Source organism: Eleutherodactylus coqui, chromosome 2 (genome assembly GCF_035609145.1).
Source record: "Eleutherodactylus coqui strain aEleCoq1 chromosome 2, aEleCoq1.hap1, whole genome shotgun sequence".
Taxonomy (NCBI): Eukaryota; Metazoa; Chordata; class Amphibia; order Anura; family Eleutherodactylidae; genus Eleutherodactylus; species Eleutherodactylus coqui.
In genome coordinates this window covers 48,939,139-48,964,378 of record NC_089838.1, presented here as the reverse complement: position 1 = coordinate 48,964,378, position 25,240 = coordinate 48,939,139, and the positions used below count along the sequence as shown (strand labels likewise).

Here is a 25,240-nt window from a genome sequence, read left to right as displayed (position 1 = left end):
AGTTGCCTGACATCCCTTCTAAAAAGTTGGCCAGCATGGTCTGAAATGGGTGTGACAACCAATTATAGGGGCTTTGGCCCCTATAAATGGCAAAGGCACAGTCAAGGCTCCTATAAATAGTTGCCACACTCATGTAAGAGCTTGCTGGCCAACTTTTGAGAAGGGATGTCAGGGAACTTGTCATGTCTATGAGCACCATAAAGTTCCCAAATCTCTTACCCATCGTTCAAAACACCTTTACATGGCACATAACCAACCCAAAAAGACTTCTGATGTGTAATTTTTCTCGTATGTGCCACGTATGAGTCACTTGGTGACCACTCCTTGTGGCCACGTGTCAGTGGCAACCAACACAGAGGGGTACGGTGCGGACACCAGGCTTACAAAACTTGAAAATGGAGCTGCCATAGAAGCTTCTGTTACTAGGTAAGCAATATGCGGTTATTCTGAAACATCAGACAACCTGACTGTAACTAAGAATATTCTTAACTCAAATGTGAGTGGGGTCTGTTGACAACCTATTAGAAATCACAAAAATCAGAAACACACTTTACTGTAGAACAAGTGCTAGTACCAACGAATGTTTTAAACCCAGCAATGGCGGTCAGCTGCACAAATTCCAAAAGTAATGCAAGTGTTGTCCACTAACTTGTCTGCAACTGGGGGATGAATGTGTTCCTCTGGTGCCGGCTCGAGCTCACGTATTATAACTGGCAGGCCTGCTTTTAAGTCACTACCTGTTTCTACACGTTGGGCTGACCTGAGGGCCGACCTCACTTACACATTTCCAGTGTGTTCAGTACCATAATATGGGTGACGCAGCTTTGGACATCTGTTAAGGGTACCCTGATTCGCAGAGCTGCAGGACAATGTGAACCCTTTGTAGCAGTCTCTCTGACTGTAGTCCCTGCAGATTTGTTCTTGGTTCCTGTACATTATGGATCTGCACTTCTCAAGCACTGGCTGCCTCCTTTCTTGTGCCACTGCCCTTCTCTAACAGGCACAGATTCTCCAGGACACATCTCACATGGCCCTTCAAGCTGACTCCTCAGTACTTTGGCTGCTCTCTCCCAGCAATGCAGGCTCTCTTAAGGCTCAATACCACTGGAATTGCTCTCCAACTTGCAGCTCTCTATGATTTCAAGTCCTCCAGATCTCCCCCCTGAGCTCTACATTGGAAGTTGTATACAACACTCCATAGAGAAATACGCAAACTGCAGTAATGTAGGATAGCCAGTAGAGGTTTTCCTTATGCCATCCCGATTACATAACTATAGAATCATAACAGAGCTCCTTACAGTACAAACTTGAACCTGGGCTCCCTCCTTACACACGCTCTTGTTAAGATCTGAAGGTGTCACTTGCAATATCTTTTATGTTCAGATGGCAAAGAGCCTTTTTGAGCAAACAAACTTCCTGGTGTTGTTTTTGTAAGTGCCATGCTGGGTTTGGCATGGTAGCCGAAATAATTTTATCAGCTCATAGGCAAGTCTCCTCAGCTGTCTGATCCCTTGGGCACTGCCGTCTAACCCTATTGATCAGTCAGCTCTGGGTCAATGGTCAGCTGTAATCACAGATGCCTGGATTTCCATGGCCGGACTTGTTGTTCCCTGTCTGATGGGTCTATTTGATGACGTTTCGTAAAATAGTTCCCTTACTAATTTTGACTCCCATGTGAAAATTCCTGTGATTAATGACAGCGATTCACGGCAGAAGCTTTGTGGCAACCGCAAGACGCTCTTATCGTTTTTCCCTTTAATTGTCTGTTGACAAAAACATTTTTCATCTTGAGTTGTTCAACATCCACACAAAGCAGCACGCGGAGATCTGCGTTAGCACCACATTGCTATTCTGCTCAGGGACTCACACTGGCATATGACAAATGGAAAGTTTGCTTCCCCCTCCAACACCCCATCACCACAAATTGTTTAAAACGTCCATAAATTCAGGTTACAGGTAGTCGTGAAGAAATCAGAGTCAAGGAAAAACAGAAAATCCACCCAAAATCTAATACAACCCCTTGTAAGTATAAATATTCTTTACTTTTCAGAGGGGGGAGAGGGTTTTGGGACAGCTGGGTGACAGCCAAACATGGGCTTTAACGGCAACTGTACCGTCGGTTGTCACCCAACTTTCCCAAATACAGATGCAAGAGTCTTGAAGATATTTCTTAACAACTTCAGGGAGTAGACCAAGTAAAACAAAGATCTATATATATAGCTGACACACTCCACCCTCCTGGACCGATGCGCGCTCCACCCTGCTGCATCCGATGCGCTCAACTATTCCGCAACTAACAAACTCAACTGTTTCATAACTTACAAATTCAGCTCTACTGCATCTAACAGTCTTAGCCATGATGCATCTGACATATTTGACTCCAGAGAAGCTGACACAATTTATCCCTGCTGCATCTGACACTCTGCTCTTCAGTATATGATACACTCAGCTCTGCTGCAGGTGACACACATTCCGTTCCGGAGCCGTTGACACACTCAGCTCTGCTGCAGGTGACACACATTCCGTTCCGGAGCCGTTGACACACTCAGCTGTGCTCCAGATGACACACTCAACTGTTCTACAAGTGACAAACTCAGCTCTGTTACAATCCCATATAATCGGTCTTGTTGCATCTAACAATCTCAGCACTAATGGATCTGACACACTTGTCTCTGGAGAATCTGACATAATTGTCTCTGCTGCGGCAGGCGCACTCAACTATCCTGCGGTAGGCGCACCCAGCCTTTCTATACCTTGCTACATCTGACGCTGATCTCAGCAGCGCCCTATACACTTAGCTATTCTGAATCTGACACACTCAGCTCTGCTGCATCTGTACAGTAAATAGCAGACATGTCATGTTGGTAGCTGGTAGGGTGTCTTAGATTTGCAGTAACTTAGGATCTTAAGCCGTTAAATGTAAACTGTGAGAAAGTTCTGCAAAGTTTCTCCTTACCTGAAGGATCGCCTTCCTCGGCCGACAACTTCACAAAGGAAATCTTGGCTGAAATTCTGAATCTTGGAGAATCGTTGTCAAATGTGTTCATAAGTGCGACGTGTTCAAAGTGGCCGGCGCAGCGACTCTAAAATCACAAAAACACGGAATAAATGTAAGGCTGGTTTTACACCTGTGTTGGATCTTCCGGTCGGAGGTTCCGCTGCAGATCCAGCTCAAAATACCAGGAAGAATAAGCGCTGCATGCAGAGCTGTTCCTTCCGCTCAAACGTCTGGCAGCTGGGCGAAATCTGAACGGACCACATTATAGGCAATGGAGTCTGCCCCGTGCTGTTTGGTTCGGTCCTGAGATGGAGCCATTTAGCCATGGGGATTCCCCTTTACTGCTTCCCAAATGGAGCAAGAAAGAGGAACTCCGGGCACAGGTGTGAAACCATCCTAAAGAATTAAAACAAAAAGGTTTAGTCTTACAAGGGGTTAAATATACAGGGTTACATCCCCTACATCTGCAGGTGGCATTATTATCTTTAATAAGGCTCCTTTAAGGAATCTATATCAAGAGAATGAGGTGCTTTATACTCCAATCACATCCAGAGCTGCATTCAGAATTCTGCTGGCTGCTTCTTTAGTATCTACCAGCACTATCAGGATGAGAATCAGCAGTCAATGTGCTATGCCAACACTGAACCAGCAGGGGCTGCTAATATCAAACTCTGAGTGCCGCTTTGAATGTGACTGGAGCATAAGACTTGGAGTAAAGCAAATGTACTCAGCATTTTATGCTTTATTCTCTGAAAAGGTCCAATTTTCTACAATTCAGGCTGCCTGCGCAGCACAAAAACTTATTACCGAGCAAACAAGGTGAAGCGTGAGGTTTCTTTTATGGCCATCCCGGCTAATTAGGGTTTTTGTTCCGAGATAAATGGCCCCTGCCACCTCACCTGGAGAAGTAATGGTCGCTTGTATTGGTTAGTGCTGTCAAGGGCCCGCTCTATTCCAGTCACACTGAACCGCCAGCAGTCACTGAAATAGAGCGAAACATCGTGTTCTCGAAGCTGCATGTGTCATGTGACCCGGGAAAGTAATGAAGTTTATTTACCTTGGATGTAATCATCCTGCTGACAGGATATCTGTACAGATCATCTGAGGCTTTGTGCCCCGAGCGTAGCATCACCTGCCATTTCACGGTCACAACGCTACTTGCAGCCAGGCTATAACGGCGCAGGTAGAGTTGATGCACAATGAGTACATCATGGTGCCCCACATCCCGGCTGGAGAACGTTATCCTCATCCTGCGATCCGTCACTCAGGTGGCAGCAATTGTGGGTTATGTTTTTTGTTACTGTTTTTATGGCTGTCTGTGGGGAGATGAAGCTGCACCTGCCTCTCACTATAGGTATAACACTGACATCTAGTGGTCAGAAGGAAAACTGCTCTTTAATCCACAGCTAGAGCTGGTCCTTAAACGTGGACACCTCAGAAATGGGCAGAATTACACTCATTGTGAAAAACACAATCCCTCCCTCCTGGAAGGACTAAGTATACATATTATATTAGTCATTGTCAGTAACCCCCACCCCCTAGAAAGAGTATATTATTTTTAGTGGAGGGATGTTACTGACAATGAGTATAAATATATATATTTGTATAACACTCATTGTCAGTAACATCTTCCCCTAGAAGGATATAAGATGGGATGTGGGTGGGCATGGGGGCTCTAGTACCCTGTTGGGCCGCCTCCAGCTTGGATACGAGATGTGATACGGATAGGCATGGAGGCTCTAGTAATCTGTTGTACCACCTCTAGCTTGGATACAAGATGTGACGCGGGGAAAATGAGGCTCTAGTACTCTATTTGCCCGCCTCTAGCTTGTGATTGTTAGGTCTGCTACCCGTGTCTGCCGCCCTCTTGTGGTTCCGGGCAGACGCGACCATCGTTCTGTTCCTTCTGTGTGTATGGACTCTATATGTCAGTTTTTTACCAGCACTGAAAGAGTTAACCAGTTCTCTGTCTTTCAGCTCATCTGCAAGGTTAATAGGCATTACTCTCCTATTTAGGCTGGGCTGGGGCACTTCCTCTTTGCATGAGACTTGTTGTGAGTTAGTCTCAGACACCCAGCTTTCCTAGGTCGCCTGTTCCTGTCCTCATTGTCTGTTTGATCCTGTACTTGTATCTGTATTCCATTTATTGGTTTTCTCTCTTTTTCTGCACCTTATTTCGTTTATGTGTTTGGCTCAGTCATCTTTCATGGCTTCCTCACGCCTGGCTTTTCTGTCTGCTCTTTGTCTTGTATGTTTGCTGCTTCCTGACGTTTGTGTCTTAGCCTGGTGTGTCCAGCTCCAGTCACCCAGCATTGCCTAATGCCATCCTGTACTTATACATTTGTCAGTTGTTAGACCCTGTTCCTGACCTATGGTCTATTCCTGTCCTTGCTTGTGTCTTTGTGCACATCTGTCTGCTGCCAGCTCCTGTCTTGGTACTGTTCCCAGTTCCATTGTTTGCACAGCCCTGTCCTGTGTTATTGGTGCGTCCTGTGCCCAGTACTTCTCTCCTGTGTCCTGTCAGGGATAGCTAGTCCAGATGTGAAGACCATGGGGTCGTCCTTGTCACGACGCCTACCCCGCTATTGGGCAGGGGTTCTCCCATCTTCCTGTTTAGCAAAGGGCAAGATTTATTCCTACATTATTCTGTTTCATAGCACCTCTGCCGGTACTTCTGACTTCAGGGGGTCAACTGCCAACCATACTGAGACTAACCCAAAACCTAACTGGTTGGTTGGTCCAGTGGGTCCACACTCTGTGTCCTTAACAGTAATAAGAGCAGACATGGAGCCTTTCGAAGTTGGCGTCCCAGATGGTCCCATACATGTTTTATTGGCGAGAACTCTGGCGACCAGGTGGCCACGGAAGTGTCACAATGTTGTGGAGGCATTTCTGTGACACCCTTATGTGTGCGACATAGCATTATCATGCTGCATCTTAAAAGCCACCATGAGAGGAACACACATGGATGTAGAATATCCTGAACATATTGCTAAGCTGGTGGTCTGTAGGGGGCGCCCTGAGCCCGGTCATCTTGTGTGCCCCCATCCACTGTTCCCAACACCCCCTAACAGTCTGGTCAGATCGCCCAGTGGGGGAGAATTCATCGATACGACCATCTAGCTTCTCACATCCCAATAATGCGCCCCCTCTCAGACTCTGGTAATGGGGTGAAATCTCTTCTCTGTGTCGTAGGGACATCTAGTGCCCAACAAGCTCTACACAAGCGAAAGAAGAGGTCACTACAAACAAGGAGCCTCTGAGAGCCTTTTATAGGCCAAGGGGCTAACCACTTTTAGGGACTCTGGTGACAAGACCATTCATCTAATCACACCACAACTCTCATCATTTACGTATCTGTCTGAGGTGGAACTGCATGCCCAGTTTTGGGGCTAAACGACAAATTCTTCTGGGAGTTTTGACAAAGAGTGTACTTTTACGTAAAATATAGAACGGCAGAATTGCACCTTTTTGATCACCCTTTTTCTAAGAAAAAAATTAATAGAAAAGACTGAAAAAGTCATATCAACCCGTAAATACTACCAATAAAAATAGGTAAAATAGGTTAATAAAATAGGTATCCCCGCAATCATGCTAGCACACAGAATAAAGTAAACATATAATTTTTGCTGCACCATGTATGCTGTAAAACTAAGACACCCCTCAAGAAAAAAAAATGGCGCAATTGCTGTTTTTGTCAATTTCTCCCCACTTGGAAGTATTTAAATGTTTTTCAGTACATTATATAATACAGTAAATGGTACAATTTATAAAATACACCTTGCAATGGAAAAAATATGGAAAAATATATATATTTTTCCCAAAGTATTTTTATTGCTTTTTGTTAACATCACTTGTAGAACCATTACATATTCACATAAAACCTGGGAACTACTATGTAAGTTGAACTTGTCGATAATAAAGGAAAAGTTGTAATATTACTGAATGAAACATCAAATAAAGTTCCTTATACCTCCAGATTCTTTGGCTTTGTTGTAACTTATAATACACACAAACAACGGGGGGTGGGGTATGTCGGGCACAAGGACAGAAGAGGAAGCAAAAGAGAAGAGAAAAAAAGGGGTTGGGGTACCAGGTTGCAGGTATTATGTTCTCGCTACTATACATGGTCCACCTTTCTTACTCCCAGAAGCCTGTATTTAACCATCTCAAGAATCCCTGAGTATTTCGGCTATCTGTCCAAACGGCCCACGTTCGATAGAACTGGTCGTATCCTTCTGCGTCCTCCATTAGCCTAAGCCTCTCCATTCGTTCTATCTCGTCCATCGCCCCCACCTATGCGCTTCTGGGTATACCTGAGCTCTGTTTCCAGAACCTCGGTATCACCTGTCTAGTTGCCATTATAAAATATCGTAATAGGCCTTTTTTGAGACATGGAGCATCGCCTGAGGGGATAGACAGGAGCGCCAACTCAGGTGTTAAGGTAAGCAGTTCTCTGCATACTGCCTCATATAGCCGTTTCATATCTTGCCACATGGGTGTCACCATAGGGCATTCCCACCAGATGTGGAGCATCGATCCCGCTCCCACCTGGCAGCGCCAGCACACGTTCGGGGATGAGGGGAAGAACGTGTGTAGCCTCTCAGGGGTCAAGTACCATCATGATAAGATCTTAAAGTTTAACTCCTGGAGCCTGCTAGAGATAGACATCTTATGGGTAAGTTGAAACGCCCTGCTCCGGAGATCCCCGGGGACCACCTTTCCCAAGGCCTCCTCCCAAGCTCTTATCCATCTGGGCTGGTGATTTTCCAGACGTTCCTCTAGCAGTTGATTGTAAAGCAATGAGACTGTGTGTCTGGGAGTTTCCGAGGCACAACATAGTCTCTCGAAGGGAGTATAACTCATGTTCCATCCCTGATTGGGTTTTATCTTTTTTAGATAGTTGCCTCTTTGCAAATACTGCATCCATGAACCCGGGGGAGCCTCCCGTGCTCCTCCCAGGGACACCAGGTCCCGTATGCCTCCGGGCTCCACTACCTCTCCTACCCTGGCCTCTGTGCCTGTCGGTGTGAACCCTAGACTACGCATCGTCAGTGTTGCCGGAAGGTGTGGGTTCCCGACCAATGGGGTGAGGGGCCCCGGAACAGTGATCTTACAACCTCCCTTCCATGCCCCTATCAGTGTGCGCATCATGGTAGAAGCATCTGCTTTCTCCCAGTTAGTATTTCCGGGGATCCAAAACACCCCCCTTGTCTCGAGGATGTTGTTTCCGTTTTCTATTTGCACCCAGAATTTGTCTGTCCTATGGTGAAATAGGTCTAGCACAAAAGTACCTATGGTCGCTTTGTGGTATGCACGAAAGTCCGGGAGTCCCATCCCCCCTTTTTGGGGGGGTTTGGTGAGGCTCTTATAGCTAAGTCTTTTGGATCCTCCCTTCCATACGAACTTGAGCACTTGACTTCGTAGTCTGTCGAAGAAGATACCCGGGGGATTACACGGTGCAGTTTGAAAAATATATAGTAGTCTCGGCAGAATGTCCATTTTAATCGCGTTCATTCTGTCAAACCATGATAATGGGGCCCCCGACCATCTTTCCAAGTCTCCCTTCAGGGTTAATAAGATAGGTTTATAGTTTAGTTTGTATATCTGGGTTAGATCTGCTGGGATGTGGACCCCTAGGTATTTGAATGACTTGTATTCCCAGAGAAATGGAAACCCCTCAGCTAGGTCGTCGGCTTCCTTTCTGGGGATCGAGATGTTAAGAATCACTGACTTCTGCGCATTAATTTTATAGTTGCTAAGCTTACCAAAGGTTGTAAATTCTTGCATGATGTTGGGGAGGCCTATTCGGGGTTCAGCTAAATACACTAATAGGTCGTCAGAAAAGAGTGAAGTTTTGTGTTCCTCTTTACCCACCCGTATTCCTTTAATCGAGGGGTTGCTGCTGATGGCATTAGCTAAAGTTTCCATCACTAGTATATATAAGGTAGGAGACAGGGGGCAGCCCTGTCGCGTACCGTTCCTGATCTCAAATGGGACTGGAAGGCTGCCATTGACCCTGACCTGTGCCGAAAGGCTTCTGTATAGTGCCATAATCCATGCTATTGCCCTAGGTACTACTCCGACCTTCTGAAGAGTCGCCTCCAGGAATCTCCAACTTATCCTGTCAAACGCTTTTTCTGTGTCATCAGAGAGCAAGCAGAGTGGCGTTTTCCTCCTTCTTGCCCAGTCGATTAAGGACAGGGTCTTGGCAGCGTTATCCCTGGCCTCTCTCCCCGGTACAAAGCCGACCTGGTCACCATATATAAGTCGGGGTATTGAGGTACTTAGTCTGTTTGCTATAATTTTGGAGAAAATTTTTAAGTCACAATTAATGAGCGAGATCGGGCGGTAGTTGCGACACACTAAGGGGTCTTTTCCTGGCTTAGGAATCAGAACGATATGTGCTTGTAGGGCCTGTGGAGGAAAGGGGCAGCCCCTAGACACTGCGTTGAAGGCCTTTAGCAGTACATCGGAGAACAGGCTCCCACATGTTTTGTAGAATCCCGGGGAGAACCCGTCCGGACCTGGGCTCTTCCCGGTTTTAATTTCTTTCACCGTCTGTGTAAGTTCTTCCTCCCCAATATCTCCTTCCATGTCCTGAGCCTCCTCCGTAGAGAGGTGTCTCGTGACATGGCGGTCCAGGTACTCCTCCACTCTCTGTCCACACCGACTGTCCGATTCAGTCCATGTTTCGGGAATATTATATAGTGTGGAGTAGAATAGGCAAAATTTTTCCATTATTTCCCACGGGGAGTGTACTCGTCTGCCCGTTGAGGAATTGATGGAATGTATGTGTGGCTGAGCCATTCTGGGATGTAGTGATCTGGCTAGCCATCTGCCACTCTTGTCGCCGTATTCATAGTAACCGGCTTTAATCTTATCTCTTCTGGCCAGAGTTTTTTGGTCTAAGATGTCTAGTATTTTGGGTTTCGAGTTCTGATATCTCGGCTTGTAGGGAGGGAGTCGCCTGGGATTTATTTGAGGATTCTTTAATATTGAGGTCTTTTATTTGTTGGGTGAGTTTTGCTGTTTGATCTTTTTTAATTCTTGCTCCATGGAATATGAACACCCCCCTTAATATACATTTCAGGGTTTCCCATTTACATCGCTTAGGCAGGCCGCACCTTTAAGTAAGTGATCATTAAGGAGCCGTGTGGATGTCCTTCTTTCTGTGTCCCCCGGGCCCATGGATGCAAAGACAGGAGAATGGTCTGACCACAGGAATACATCTAAGGAACATTGTGGGTCCCTGTCAAGTAGACTATGTGAAATGAATATGTAGTCAATTCTACTATAAGAATTGTGTGCCATAGAGTGGAAACTGTAATCACGCTTACCCGGATGGATGATAAGCCATAGGTCAATCAGGTCCATACTCACTAACGCTTTCTGAATCCTGCGGATGGCCGTTCTATTGAGTGCAGAGCGTCCCGTGGAGTAGTCTATTCGGGGATCCATGCACATGTTAAAATCTCCTCCCAGAATGATCTGGGTCTCCTCTGCGAAGTCCTTTAGTCCCCAGAGAACTCTGGATGCAAAGGCCACCTGTCCTTGGTTAGGGAAATATAGGTTAGCGATTGTGAGAATCCTATTGTCAATGGATACCTTAAGGAATATGTATCTCCCGTCGTCTCCTATTTCTTGTGACAGGATTACGGGTGTCATAAATTTGTGAAATGCTATGGAGACTCCACAGGTTTTATTTTCCGGGTGCATGGAATGAAACCATAAGGGGTGAAATCTGTTTTTCCCACAGTCCGGAGGTCCGGTGCGTGGAAAATGTGTTTCTTGGAGCATGGCAATTGAAACCCGCTTCCTGTGGAGTCTATACAGCACCTGATTGCGCTTGTTGGGGCTGTTAAGCCCCTTTGTATTAAAAGAGCATACATTTAATCGTCCTATCTTATCATATTGGGAGGTTGTGTTGAGGACTAGCGAGTGCCGTAGGCTGATATTTACTTCTGTGTAGCAACCTGGATTGGGGGGGGAGAAGGGTCAAACAAGAGGGTGAGGGGGGGGGGGGGAGAGGATAGGGGGGACAAACAACCACTTGTAACATATTGAAATCTTGTCATCATAGGTGTACCGTGTGGTACAGAACTAACACTTGGTAGACGACTAGCGTCTTTGCAGCAAACCAGTGCTGCGGTCCCTAGTGGGGGAATGACTGAGTCCGGTCGCTTCCAGGTCCGGGCCTCGTCCACCCTCCCCACGACGGCTGAAGAACGTTGTGAAGGGCATCCAAACCTATTTGTCATTTAAAGAGTTAGAGGAGAAAAGAAGAAATGTAGAGAAGTGTATAGAGAAAAGTGAAGAAGAGAGGAGAGGGGAATCCCCAGTTTGTAGAGTGGGAATCTGTAGTCGGTCCCGAAGAGCCGGTGTGGAAAAATTTATTTTTTTTTAAATTATGATTTTTTGGAAAGCGAGGAAGAAAACCAAAATTGAAAGAATGAAAAATGGCCGCATCCTCAAGGGGTTAAGCAATTACTTTAATAGAAAGCGACAAACCTTTATAATTATGTTATTAGGAATTTTTCACCTATGTCTGCTCCCCCTAGTGGTGACTGCAGGCAGAAAAAAATTGTATCATAACCTTCTACGTCTATACTGCGGATTTGGTGCGGTTTGTATCAGAGCTCTGCAAGATTTATTAACAAATTAATTACCACATAGGTTTGGAGCTCTGAGAACACTTAGGACAATATTTTACAGAATATTGCGTGACAGATAATAGGATTTTAGCTTTATTTTATTCTCTTACTTCCGGGAGATCCGGAGCCTCTCTGAGCCCCGAGGAATATTCAGGATGTGGAGGGAACATTTTGCATCAATCACTGCCTTCTAGTGGACAAAAGAAGAAACACAGTTAAGGCTCTTCATAATCTGAAATTTGAGAAATAACAGGCTCTTCATAATCTGAAATTTGAGAAATAACATCACGCAGCATTTAAATCTCAAGTGGTTTGAATGACCCCCTTCATCCTACCCCAGAACCCTAAAGAAACACATACTAACATACATGGTAACAGTATGTAAGGCTGTAAAAATACGTATATTCAGCCTATTACCCCCTAATGTTCATCCAGAGGAAGTCAGAAAATAACCCAATGAGGTAGAAGACAATTTTCCTCATTTAAGGGGAAAAAAATCCTTACCGACTCCAATCTGGCAATCGGAATAATCACCGACCCTTCTGAAGTAAACAGTGATATAATATATTATAATGTATTGCTCAAGAAAGGTGTCCAGACCCCTATTGTTCTCTTTTATTGAGTTCCCCATCGGCACGTCCTCAGGTAGATAGTTCCACAGTCTCACTGCTCTAACAGTAAAGAACCCGCTACTGTGTTGGTGATGAAACCGTCTTTCCTCTAGACGCAGAGGGCGACCCCTTGTTACAGTACAGGGTATAATAGATGACGGGAGAGAACTCTGTAGTGTCCCCTGATATACCTATTCAGTTATTAGAGTCCCCCCTTGTTACAGTCCTGGGTATAAATAGCTGATGGGAGAGATCTCTATATTGTCCCCTGATATATTTATACATAGTTATTAAGTCACCCGTCAGCCAGCTTTTTTCCAAATCTAAATAGCCCTGATTTTGACAACCTCTCTGGGTATTGTAATCCGCCCATTCCATTTATTTTTTTAGCTGCCCAACTTTGTACGCACTTAAGCTCAAATATGTCCGATGCCCAAAACTGTCCCCAATATTCCCTGTGTGGTCTGACCAGTGACTTGTAAAGAGGAAAAACAATGTTCTTGTCATGTGCCCTTAGATGCCCCCCCCCCCCCCCCCCCATAATCCTATTTGCCTTGGCGGCAGCTGCCTGCCACTGGTTGCTCCAATTAGCTAAAACCTCAAGTCCTTTTCCATGTCAGTGTTACTCAGTAATTTCCCATTTAATGTGTAATGGTGACATGTATTTCCTCTGCCCATGTGCAGAACCTTATATTTATCAGTGTTAAACCTCATTTGCCACTTTTCTGCTCCAAACCTATCCAGATCCTCTTGCAATCTCTGTGCGTTCTCTCTTGTGTTAATATCCTTACATAGTATTGTATCATCTGCAAGCATTGATATTTCACTGCACAATCCTTCTACCAGGTCATTAATAGATATATTAAAAAGAATAGGGCCCAACACTGCCCCCTGTGGTATACCACTAGTAATGGTGACCCCTCCAATACTGCCCCCTGTGGTACCCCACTAGTAACCCCTCCAATACTGTCCCCTGTGATAAACCACAACTAATGGTGACCCCTCCAGTACTGCCCCCCTGTGGTAGCCCACCAATAACAGTGACACCTCCAATGTCGCCCTCTGTGATACCACACTAGTAATAGTGACTAGGGATGAGCGAGTATACTCGCTAAAGCACTACTCGCTCGAGTAATGTGCTTTAGCTGAGTATCTCCCTGCTCGTCCCTGAAGATTCGGGAGCCACTGCAGCTGACAGGTGAGTCGTGGCGGGGAGCCGGGGGGAGAGGGGGCGGGAGAGAGATCTCCCCTCCGTTCCTCCCCGCTCTCCCCCGCAGCTCCCCGCCCCGCGCCGGCCCCCGAATCGAGCGAGTAGTGCTTTAGCGAGTATACTAGCTCATCCCTAATAGTGACCCCTCCAATATTGCTCCCTGTGGTACCCAGATAATAATGGTAACCCCTCCAATACTACTCCCTGTGGTACCCCACTAGCAACGGTGATTCAATCATGTACCATTTATAACCCCCCTCTGCTTTCTACCACTGAGCCAGTTACTTACCCACTCACACACATTCTCACACAGACGAAGCCTTCTCATTTTATATACCAACTTTTTATGTAGCACTGTATCAAACACTTTGGAAAAGTCCAGATACACAGGATCCATTGACTCTCATAAACCCGTGCTGATACGGAGTTATACAGCTATTTTCCTTGAGGTCCTCCAGGATATCATCTCTTAGAAACCCTAAAACATTTTATGCACAACAGAAGTAAGACTTACTAGCCTGTAGTTTTCAGGTTCACTTTTTGACCCCTTTTTTTGAAAATCGGCACCAAATTGTGTATCACATTACTTAATTCCCTTAGAACCCATATAAAACTCCCTTTTAAAAAGGCAAGTTGAAATGTATTATATTATGGTCACTATCTCTCAGGTACCCCCCAACCTGCACCCCTGTTATTGTGTTAGGTCTATTGTTTAATACCAAGCCTAAACTGGCCGTCCCTCTTGTCGAGTCCTATACAAGTTTAGTAATTGACGGGAAGTTGTTACCTTTATGGGATCTGCAGGTTTCGACATTCCAGTTTATATCCGAATAGTTAAAGTCCCCCATAATAATTACTTCATTGTGATTATCTGCTTCATCTATTTGCCTCAGTAACAGATTTTCAGTGGCTTCTAATAAATTTGGTGGCCTATAGAAAACCACTATAAGGATTTTATTGTGTTTCCACCCATACAGACTCCACATGTTCATCTCCCTCAGATATATCTTCCCGTAATGTAGGCTAAAAACAGGATTTAACATAAAGACACCCCCCCCCCTCTTATTTTTTTACAATCTTTTCAGAACAGACTGCAGGTTCACCGTCTAGTCACAGCTTTTATCCAACCAGGTCTCTGTTATTCCTGCTATACTTGACAGTTGTCTCTTGATTGAGAGTTGTTTAGTGACATTCAGCGCCGCAGTATCAGTGGGAAGCATTCATGCCCTTTATTCTATAAAAGTGGCTACTTAACACTCATGTTATGAGAGGTAGCTGATAGAAACTGCTTCCCACTAACATAGTGCGGATGTTGGATGCTAATACACAATATTGTTACTATTTAGTATTAATGCCTGTAGCATCATAAATTGTTGCTAGTTCAGCATAGGCACTGTGAGGCAACTGTCTACGATAAGGGTATGAGGTCACTCTGTGAGGGGGTCCGCCACACACATGCGTGGGAGATGCGTGTAGTCCCAGCGGCTCTGCTGCTTATCATGTGACCTGTCACGTGATCAATGTACCCCTGTGCAGACATGATACTGGGTCCCATCCAGATATGCATGACATCATCCCACTTTCACTGAATAAGGCGCACGCGCTTGTGCAGTACAAGTACGGGATGCCAGTTGGTCAGATTGAATCATCACGAGAATGGGAATTCCCACACAACCGCACAGCAGTTGGGAAATGCCGTTGCACTAATGTAGCCAGACATAATCTAACAAGGAGTAAGATGGGAGGTACCCTTGGAGAAACCAGCTACACCTGGTGAGGGGCTGATTTTATCATGTATGTGTATGTTATTGGTTGCAGAGTGTTTGTAATTTGTACATATATGATGTACCTATGTATGTTTAGTGGGCTTAGCAAAGACTTCGGTTAGAAGTCGAAACGTTGCCACTGATGACCGGGGTGAATAAAGTCGGTTTTATATAATATAGCAGTATGGACGTTGCCTTCTCTATATACTGAAGCTCCATCAGCATACCTAATACTGCACATGGAGGGAAGTGGGAAATGCACGCCCGAGAGAAGGATCCTGGCTTCAGATCCAAATCACAATAGCAGAAAAAAATGAAGTTTTTAAAAGCATAAATGGTGCAAAAATTACATCTGGAGCAGATGAACACTTTATTCCTCAACGCAACATGCGTTTCAACCCAAAATGTAAAGGCTCTTTGTCAAGTTCTGTTATTTCTGCTACGTCATAGTTTACCTCAGACATTATTACTTCCAATTTGTCTACTTTATTGGTTCTAGCATTAGTCACCATACAGTTCAGAAGGTGTTGGTTATTTTGGTTAACTGTACTGCTAGTTCTAATTGTACTAACCTATCCCACCACATCCAGGAGTAAACAGTGTTCAAATACTGGTATAACTGACAAAACCTATGTTTTGTAAAACCTGATGTTACAGTGGCATCCAGTGGCCAGTTTGTATAACACAATCTCTGGATTGCTTTCCCCTGGAAAAATTTTTTCATTGCTGGTCAGATTGGTGGTCTATATATACATATATTATATATATAATCTAAATTCTATCTTTAATCTATATCCACAAATTCTATGATCCAAATATAATATATATCTACTAGCTTACCCGTCGCGCGTTGCTGCGAAGACAGACGAGCATACATACATTCGTTTTTATATATCTAGATAACAACCAATCACAGCGCAGCTTTCATGTTACCTCAGTGGTATAATATATAACAACCAATCGCAGCGCAGCTTACATGTTACCTCAGCAGTAAGAGAAATAACAACCAATCACAGCACAGCTTTTATTCTGCCTCAGCAATATGAAAAATAGCAACCAATCACAGCGCAGCATTCATTTTACCTCAGTGGTATAATATATAGCAACCAATCACAGGACAGCTTTCATGTAACCTCAGTAGTATAGGAAGTAGCAACCAATCACAGCACAGCTTTCATGTTACCTCAGCAGTATAATATATAGCAACCAATCACAGCACAGCTTTCATGTTACCTCAGCAGTATAAGAAATAGCAACCAAGCACAGCTTTCATTTTACCTCAGCATTCTCAATATGCAGCAATTGCCTTGCGAAACGTTCGGCGGATGCATCATTTTGTAGTTGAACACGCATCCCGTTGCTCGTAATGCCTTTTGCTTTCGTGCTTGAGATGGAAATCAAACGATTTTTGTCTGGGGGGCATAACTGTCTACAACACTCGCACGCGCACCATCTATCGTAGGATAGTTGTACTATGCCAGTAATCTTCCCAGGAGTGTACTCAACAACTTCCCAAAGTTTCATGGCGATTGGATGAATGGTGTAGTAGCGCATAAAGGACAAACAGACACACAGACATACATTCATTTTTATATATATAGACTAGCTTACCCGTCGCGCGTTGCTGCGAAGACAGACAGACATACATACATTTGTTTTTATATATCTAGATAACAACCAATCACAGCGCAGCTTTCAAGTTACCTCAGCGGTATAATATATAACAACTAGAGATGTGCGAGCACCAAAATGCTCGGGTGCTCGAGTCGAACTTTTCGCGATGCTCGAGGGTTCGTTTCGAGTAACGAACCCAATTGAAGTCAATGGGCGACTCGAGCATTTTTGTATATCGCCCATGCTCCGCTAAGGTTTTCATTGGTGAAAATCTGCAAAACCCAAGAAAGTGATGGAAACGACACAGAAACGGATAGGGCAGGCGAGGGGCAACATGCTGGGCTGCATTTCAGGTTCCAAGGTCCCACTATTAAGCCACAATAGCGGCAAGAGTGCCCCCCCCCCCCATAACAATTTTTACTTTGGACAAACCCTCATTAGCAAGGCACACCTTAGCTAAGCACCACACTACCTCCAACTAAGCACAAGCTCTGCCTGCGGGACACACCCCTGCCTCTTCTCCTGGGTTACATGCTGCCCAACCCTCCCGCACGACCCAGCGTCCACAGCGCACACCAAAGTGTCCCTGCACAGCCTTCAGCTGCCCTCATGCCACACGCTGGCTGCATAGCCACACCACCCTCATGTCTATTTATAAGTGTGTCTGCGATCAGGAGGAACCAGAGGCACACACTGCAGAGGGTTGGCAGGGCCAGGCAGCGACCCTCTTTAAGAGGGGCGGGGCGATAGCCCACAATGCTGTACTGAAGCAATGAGAAATTCAATCCTGTGCCACCTCCGTCAGGAGCTGCAAACGTGGGCATAGCAATGGGGAATCCATGTGCCAACACAGTATTCATTCTGTCAAGGTGTCGCATTGCTCAATCGACACCGCAAGGGGAAAGCCATCTGCACTCTGCCCCCTACCCAAGTCAGTCAGTGTCTTTGTGCCAGACAGGTCAAACACCGCGATGGAAACTAAGTGGGCACCAACAGCATAGGTGGGTCCTAGGAAACCCAAGACATGAACAAAAAATAAATCTGAGCGGCCAAACATGGCAGACTTGCACCGCACCCACGACATAGGCCTCGGCCCACAGCTTCCGCAATCTTAGGCAGGAAGCGGACTTTCACTGCATCCAGGACATAGGCCTCTGCACAAACCCTCAGCAATCGCAGGCCTACAGCGGACTCCAATGCTAGCGTAGCTGTGCACGTCTCATTAGCGCTGTATTGCTCCTGTAGTTTGTCCCAATGCAGTGCCGCGGATAGTAGAGCTAACGTCAGATGAAATACAGGTGGGCTTCGGCCCACACTGCATGCCCCAGTCAGACCGGGGTTTTTTATACATACAAACGGGCAGGTACAACTCCCTAATGTGAAGTCAGTGTGGATCGACAGCATGGGTGGGCCCCAGGAAGCCACTGGCGGTACATAAATAAATCCCATTGCAGTGCCCAGCACAGCTGATGTAACGTCAGATAAAATACAGGTGGGCTTTGGCCCACACTGCATGCCCCAGTCAGACTGGGGTTTTTTATACATAGACACAGGCAAGTAGAACTCCCCAATGTGAAGTCCCTGTGGACCCACAGCATGGGTGGCTCCTTGGAACCCACCGGCGGTACATAACTATATCCCATTGCAGTGCCCTGGACAGCAGAGCTAACGTCAGATTACATACAGGTGGGCTTCGGCCCACACTGCATGCCCTAGTCAGACTGGGTAATTTTTGGGGGGGCCATATACATGGAACACCGCGATGGGAACACTTAGTGCACCCACAGTATGCACCAACCCCTGTAATACTCCTGTAGCTAAGGTATACGCACACCCCACTAACAGTTATGTTGCAGAAGTCTAGGGAGACCCTATTAACACTTCTGTAGTTACAGTATAGACGGACCCCAGTAACATTTCAGTAGCTGCAGTATAGGCAGAGCACAGTATCAGTTACCTTTCAGTAGTTACGGTATCGACAGACCCCTGTAACATTTCCATAACAGCAGGATAGGCATAGCCCAGTATTAGTGGGATTTCAGTAGTAACAGTATAGACAGATTGACAACACCTATGTGGAAAAGCTAGTATTTTCTAAGACAAGAGAGGTGCATTTGATTGCAATGAAAAGGATACTCAAGGTATTGAAAGTCTGCACTCCTTCTCATCTCAAGCTGGAAAATGGAAAGGCTTCATTCCTATGGTTTCCGTTGTCCATTTCAAAGTGTTAGCAAATAGCAATCCAAGTTTCCGGCTACTACCACGCAAGCATCTTTCTTAGGAATTACCAAAGATGATCACAAGTAAAGGCCTCATCATCAGTCAGTCCAAAATCATTCAGGGAGTATGTGATTCTCAGCTGGCCTGCTTCCATTTAGGGTCGGTACCTGCTGCAACTCAGTCCCTTGCCCTGCAGGGATGGTGTGTTCTATAGTCACCTGTATTCCGACCTCAGCTGTACGCTAATCTTTGGACTTAGCAGTACCACCAAGTTGGAAGCCACCATTGGTCTACCAGTCGGCTATTTTATTTAGTTGGTTTTCGGAATGTGGCCAGGATTAAGTGGGCCGTGGTGGGGGGGGCTTTCTTATTGTGTCGTTTAAGGTGAAATTCTTGGACTGCCGCCAGACGGACCACTGCGAAAGCATTTGCCAAGAATGTTTTCATTGTTGGAGGAGGAGGAGGGGGATGTTTGAGGCAGTACGTGTCCTGTCCCCGTTTCCGTGGTTATATGCACCTTACCAGTAACCGCGTTGGTGGGAAAGTGGTCGCGACTGTGGACCTATTAGCGCGGTTTTATTTCGTTGGTTTTCGGAATGTGGCCAGGATGAAATGTGGAGTGTGGATATAGTAGCGCGGTTTTATTTAGTTGGTTTTCGGAATGTGGCCAGGATTAAGTGGGCCGTGGTGGGGGGCTTTCTTATTGTGTCGTTAAAGGTGAAATTCTTGGACTGCCGCCAGACGGACCACTGCGAAAGCATTTGCCAAGATAGTTTTCATTGTTGGAGGAGGAGGAGGGGTATGTTTTTGAGGCAGTATGTGTCCGTGGTTATATGCACCTTCCCAGTAACCGTGTCGCTGAAAAAGTGTCGCGCCTGGGGACCTAATAGCGTGGCCTTGCCACCATCATGTCTTTGGCAAGCCTCCGTATCCACAACCCTGTAACATAGCAGTAGCAGCAGTATAGGCAGAGCCCAGAATTAGTAACATTTCAGTGGTAAGAGTATGGACAGACCCCAGTAACATTTCATTGGCAGCAGTAGGTAGAGACCCCAGTAACATTTCATTTGCAGCAGTATAGACTGAACCCAGTAACATTTCAGTAGTAGAAGTATAGACAGACCCCAGTAACAGTTCAGTAGTATAAGTCTAGACAGACCCCAGTAACATTTCAGTTCCAGCAGTGTAGACAGACCCCAGTAACATTTCAGTAGTATCAGTTGCAACATGCCCCAGTAACATTTCAGTTCCAGCAGTGCAGACAGACCCCAGTAACATTTCAGTAGTAGTAACAGTATAGACACACCCCTTTAACATTTCCGTTGCAGCAGTGTAGGCTGACCCCAGTAACATTTCATTTGCAGCAGTATTGACAGAGTGCAGTAACTTTTCAGTTGTAGTAACAGTATAGACAGACCCCAGTAACATTTACATTAAAGCAGTATGGGCAAAGCTGCAGATTCACATTTCCCTGGCAGCAGTGTAGGGAGAGTACAGCATTTGTAACATTTCAGTAGTAGCAGTATAGTCAGACCCCAGTAACATTTACGAAGAAGCAGTATGGGCAAAGCAGCAGATTAACATTTCTCTTGCAGCAGTGTAGGGAGAGCATAGTATTTGTAACATTTCAGTAGTAGCAGTATAGTCAGACCCCGGTAACATTTACATAGAAGCAGTATGGGCAAAGCAGCAGATTCACATTTCCCTTGCAGCAGTGTAGGGAGAGTACAGCATTTGTAACATTTCAGTAGTAGCAGTATAGACAGGCCCCAGTAACATTTACGTAGAAGCCGTATGAACAAAGCAGCAGATAAACATTTCCCTGGCAGCAGTGTAGGGCGAGCATAGTATTTGTAACATTTCAGTAGTAGCAGTATAGACAGGCCCCAGTAACATTTACGTAGAAGCAGTATGGACAAAGCAGCAGATTCACATTTCCCTTGCAGCAATGTAGGTAGAGCACAGCATTTGTAACATTTCAGTAGTAGCAGTATAGACAGGCCACAGTAACATTTACGTAGAAGCAGTATGGGCAAAGCAGCAGATTAACATTTCCCTTGCAGCAGTGTAGGGAGAGCATAGTATTTGTAACATTTCAGTAGTAGCAGTATAGTCAGACCCCAGTAACATTTACGTAGAAGCAGTATGGGCAAAGCAGCAGATACACATTTCCCTTGCAGCAGTGTAGGGAGAGTACAGCATTTGTAATGTTTTAGTAGTAGCAGTATAGTCAGACCCCAGTAACATTTACGTAGAAGCAGTATGGACAAAGCAGCAGATTCACATTTCCCTTGCAGCAGTGTAGGGAGGGCACAGCATTTGTAACATTTCAGTAGTAGCAGTATAGACCGGCCCCAGTAACATTTACGTAGAAGCAGTATGGGCAAAGCAGCAGATAAACATTTCCCTTGCAGCAGTGTAGGGAGAGCATAGTATTTGTAACATTTCAGTAGTAGCAGTATAGACAGGCCCCAGTAACATTTACGTAGAAGCAGTATGGGCAAAGCAGCAGATTCACATTTCCCTTGCAGCAGTGTAGGGAGAGTACAGCATTTGTAATATTTTAGTAGTAGCAGTATAGTTAGACCCCAGTAACATTTACGTAGAAGCAGTATGGACAAAACAGCTGATTCACATTTCCCTTGCAGCAGTGTAGGGAGAGCACAGCATTTGTAACATTTCAGTAGTAGCAGTATAGACAGGCCCCAGTAATATTTACGTAGAAGCAGTATGGGCGAAGCAGCAGATAAACATTTCCCTTGCAGTAGTGTAGGGAGAGCATAGTATTTGTAACATTTCAGTAGTGGCAGTATAGACAGGCCCCAGTAACATTTACGTAGAATCAGCATCGGCAGAGCCCACTATTAGTTACATTTCTGTTATAGCAGTATAGACGTGCCCCAGTAACATTTCCGTTGAAGCAGTATGGGCAGAGCCCAGTATTAGTAAAATTACAGTAGTAACAGTATACACCAACCAAGGTAACATTTCAGGAGCAGAAGTATCGGCAGACCGAAGTTACATTTCTGTGGCAGAAGTACAGTCAGACCCCTCTAGCATTACTGTGGCAGAAGTATAGGTAGGCAGAACAGAGTTACATTTCTGTAGCAAAAGTGTAGACCAACCCCAGACACAGTGGTGTACCATGAGTGCAGGCGAAGCCAATAAAAATTACTTGGATTACATTGTAGGCGAGGGCCCGAAAAAGTGGTGTACCGACAGTACAAATGTACTCCAGAAAAATTGTCCATGCCCAACCCAGAGGGCAGGTGAAACCCATTAATCGCTTAGCTTACTGTGGCTTAATTTTTAACCCCTTCATGACATGGCCTATTTTGGGCTTAAGGACGCAACAATTTTTGGCGGATTTTCTTCTCCGTTTATCAAAAGTCATAACTTTTTTATTTTTCCGTCGACGCGGCCGTATGAGGGCTTGTTTGTTGCGTGGCGAACTGTAGTTTTTATCGGTGCCACTTTTGGGTACATTAACTATATTGTAAAACTTTAATTTTTTTTTTAATGATAGCAGGCAGAGAAAACGCATCAATTCTGCCATAGATTTTTTTTATTTTTTTTACAGCGTTAATCATGCAGCATAAATGAGACATTCCATTTTTTCTGCGGACCGGTACGGTTACAACGATACCAAAATTCTTACATTTTTTTAGGTTTTCCCACTTTTCTGCAATAAAAACCCTTTTTCTTGGAAATCTTTTTTTTTTCTAAATCGCTGCATTCAAAGTCCTGTAACTTTTTTATTTTTTGATGTACGGCACTCTATGAGGGCTTATTTTTTGCGAGACGAGGTGTAGATTTTATTGGTACCATTTTGGGGTACATACGGATTTTTTGATCACTTTTATTGCGTTTTTAGTGAGGCAAAATGCTAAAAATTAGCATTTTGCCTCAGTTTTTTAGCGTTTTTTTCCGTGCACAGTCAAAAGCATGTGCAACTTATTGTACGCGTCATTACAGACGCGACAATACCAAATATGTGGGGTGATATTTTTTTTTTTACCTTTTTTTATGCTAATCTGAGAAAAAGCATAAAAAAATGTTTTTTTTACTCTTTTTTTACATTTTTTTAAATTCTTTTTTTAATCTTTGTTTTTTTTACACTGTTTGTGTCCCTCTGAGGGACTTTCACCACTGCCCTGATGATCGCTGTCATAAGGCATGGCAGAGCTACTGCTCTGCCATGCCTTATCGCTTGTACAGCGATCCTAGGCATAGGCAATACAGGACGCCAGTGTCTGGCGTCCTGTTGCCATGGTGACAGGCCGGGCTCTCGCGATGACATCGTGAGAGCCGGCCGGAGACACAGAGGGAGCCGCGCTCCCTCTGTGAAGTCTCTCTCTGCCGCGATCTACTTAGATCGCGGCAGGGAAGGGGTTAACAGCGGGGGGCGCATCTCCGATGCCCCCCCGCTGTTGCAGCGGGACGCCGGCTGTGACTGACAGCCGGCTCCCGCTGCGGGATAGCGCGGGATCTTATGTGATCCCGCGCTATCTCCAGGATGTAAGCTTACGTCCTGTTGCGGGAAGGGGTTAACTAGGCCTGGAGGCAGCCCAGTCAAAATAAAAATTGGTTCAGGTGGAAGTTTCAATGCTTTAATGAGAATTGAAACTGATAAATGTTATTTAGAAAAGTTATATGAGCCTTTTGGCCCACAGAAAAATTGCCGTTCGGGGTGATTACGTGAGGTTTCAGGAGGAGGAGCCAGAGGAGGAGGACGAATATCATACACAGATTGACAAAGGTCTTTAGGTACCGCTGCTGTCCGCTAGTGGAGAAGAGAAGTCTGGGGAAATCCAGGCTTTGTTCATCTTTATGAGTGTAAGCCTGTCGGCACTGTCAGTTGACAGGCGGGTACGCTTGTCCGTGATGATTCCCCCAGCTGCACTAAACACCCTCTCTGACAAGACGCTAGCCGCAGGGCAAGCCAGCACCTCCAGGGCATACAGCGCGAGTTCGGGCCACGTGTCCAGCTTTGACACCCAGTAGTTGTATGGAGCAGAGACGTCACGGAGGACGGTGGTACGATCGGCTACGTACTCCCTCACCATCTTCTTACAGTGCTCCCTCCGACTCAGCCTGGACTTGGGAGGTGTGAGACAGTCTTGCTGGGAAGCCATAAAGCTGGCAAAGGCCTTGGAGAGTGTTCCCCTGCCTGCGCTGAACATGCTGCCTGATCTCCGCACCTCCCCTTCTACTTGGCCCTCGGAACTGCGCCTTCTGCCACTAGCGCTGTCGGATGGGAAGTTTACCATCAGTTTGTCCACCAGGGCCCTGTGGTATTGCATCACTCTCAAACCCCTTTCCTCTTCGTGAACTCATCTAATGCGAGAGTCAAGAGAAAGGCATGCTAACATAAAGTCAGCCATGTGTGCCAGGGTACCTGTACGCAACATATGGCTGTCCTCACTAGGAAGATCACTTTGAGGATCCTCCTCATCCTCAGGCCATACACGCTGAATGGATGAGAGGCAAGCAGCATGGGTACCCTCTGCAGTGGGCCCAGCTGTCTCTTCCTCCTCAGGCTCCTCCCCCTCCTCCTCCTCCTCCTCCACGCGCTGAGTTATAGACATGAGGGTGCTCTGACTATCCAGCGACATACTGTCTTCCCCTGCCTCCGTTTCCGACCGCAAAGCATCAGCCTTTATGCTTTGCAGGGAACTTCTCAACAGGCATAGCAGGGGAATGGTGAGGCTAATGATTGCAGCATCGCCGCTCACCATCAGGGTAGACTCCTCAAAGTTTCCAAGGACCTGGCAGATATCTGCCATCCGGGCCCACTCCTCTGTAAAGAATTGAGGAGGCTGACTCCCACTACGCCGCCCATGTTGGAGTTGGTATTCCACTATAGCTCTACGCTGCTCATACAGCCGGGACAACATGTGGAGCCAAGAGTTCCACCGTGTGGGCACATCGCAAAGCAGTCGGTGCACTGGCAGATTAAACCGATGTTGCAGGGTCCGCAGGGTGGCAGCATCCGTGTTGGAGTTGCGGAAATATGCGCTGACCCGGCGCACCTTGCCAAGGAGGTCTGACAAGTGTGGGTAGCCTTTCAGAAACCGCTGAACCACCATATTAAAGACGTGGGCCAGGCATGGCACGTGCGTGAGGCTGCCGAGCTGCAGAGCCGCCACCAGGTTAAGGCCGTTGTC

The 25,240-nt window shown here is 45.8% G+C and overlaps 1 protein-coding gene across 6 annotated transcripts in view; it reads right to left on the bottom strand.

Annotated features, from left to right (window-relative positions):
* Window positions 1-25,240, bottom strand: part of LOC136611329 (uncharacterized) — a 48,332-nt gene that overhangs the window by 10,736 nt on the left and 12,356 nt on the right. The window contains exons 2-3 of one of the 6 annotated variants that reach the window (XM_066590841.1): window positions 11,763-11,842; window positions 2,957-3,083 (exon numbers count right to left, since the gene is read on the bottom strand). In XM_066590841.1, the coding sequence (XP_066446938.1) occupies window positions 2,957-3,083; window positions 11,763-11,822 (187 nt within the window). In that variant the 5' untranslated portion in view covers window positions 11,823-11,842. Of the gene's footprint in view, window positions 1-2,956; window positions 3,084-3,180; window positions 4,279-11,762; window positions 11,843-25,240 lie in introns of those variants that run through there. The other 5 variants (XM_066590842.1, XM_066590838.1, XM_066590843.1 and 2 more) reach the window with 5 other exon arrangements.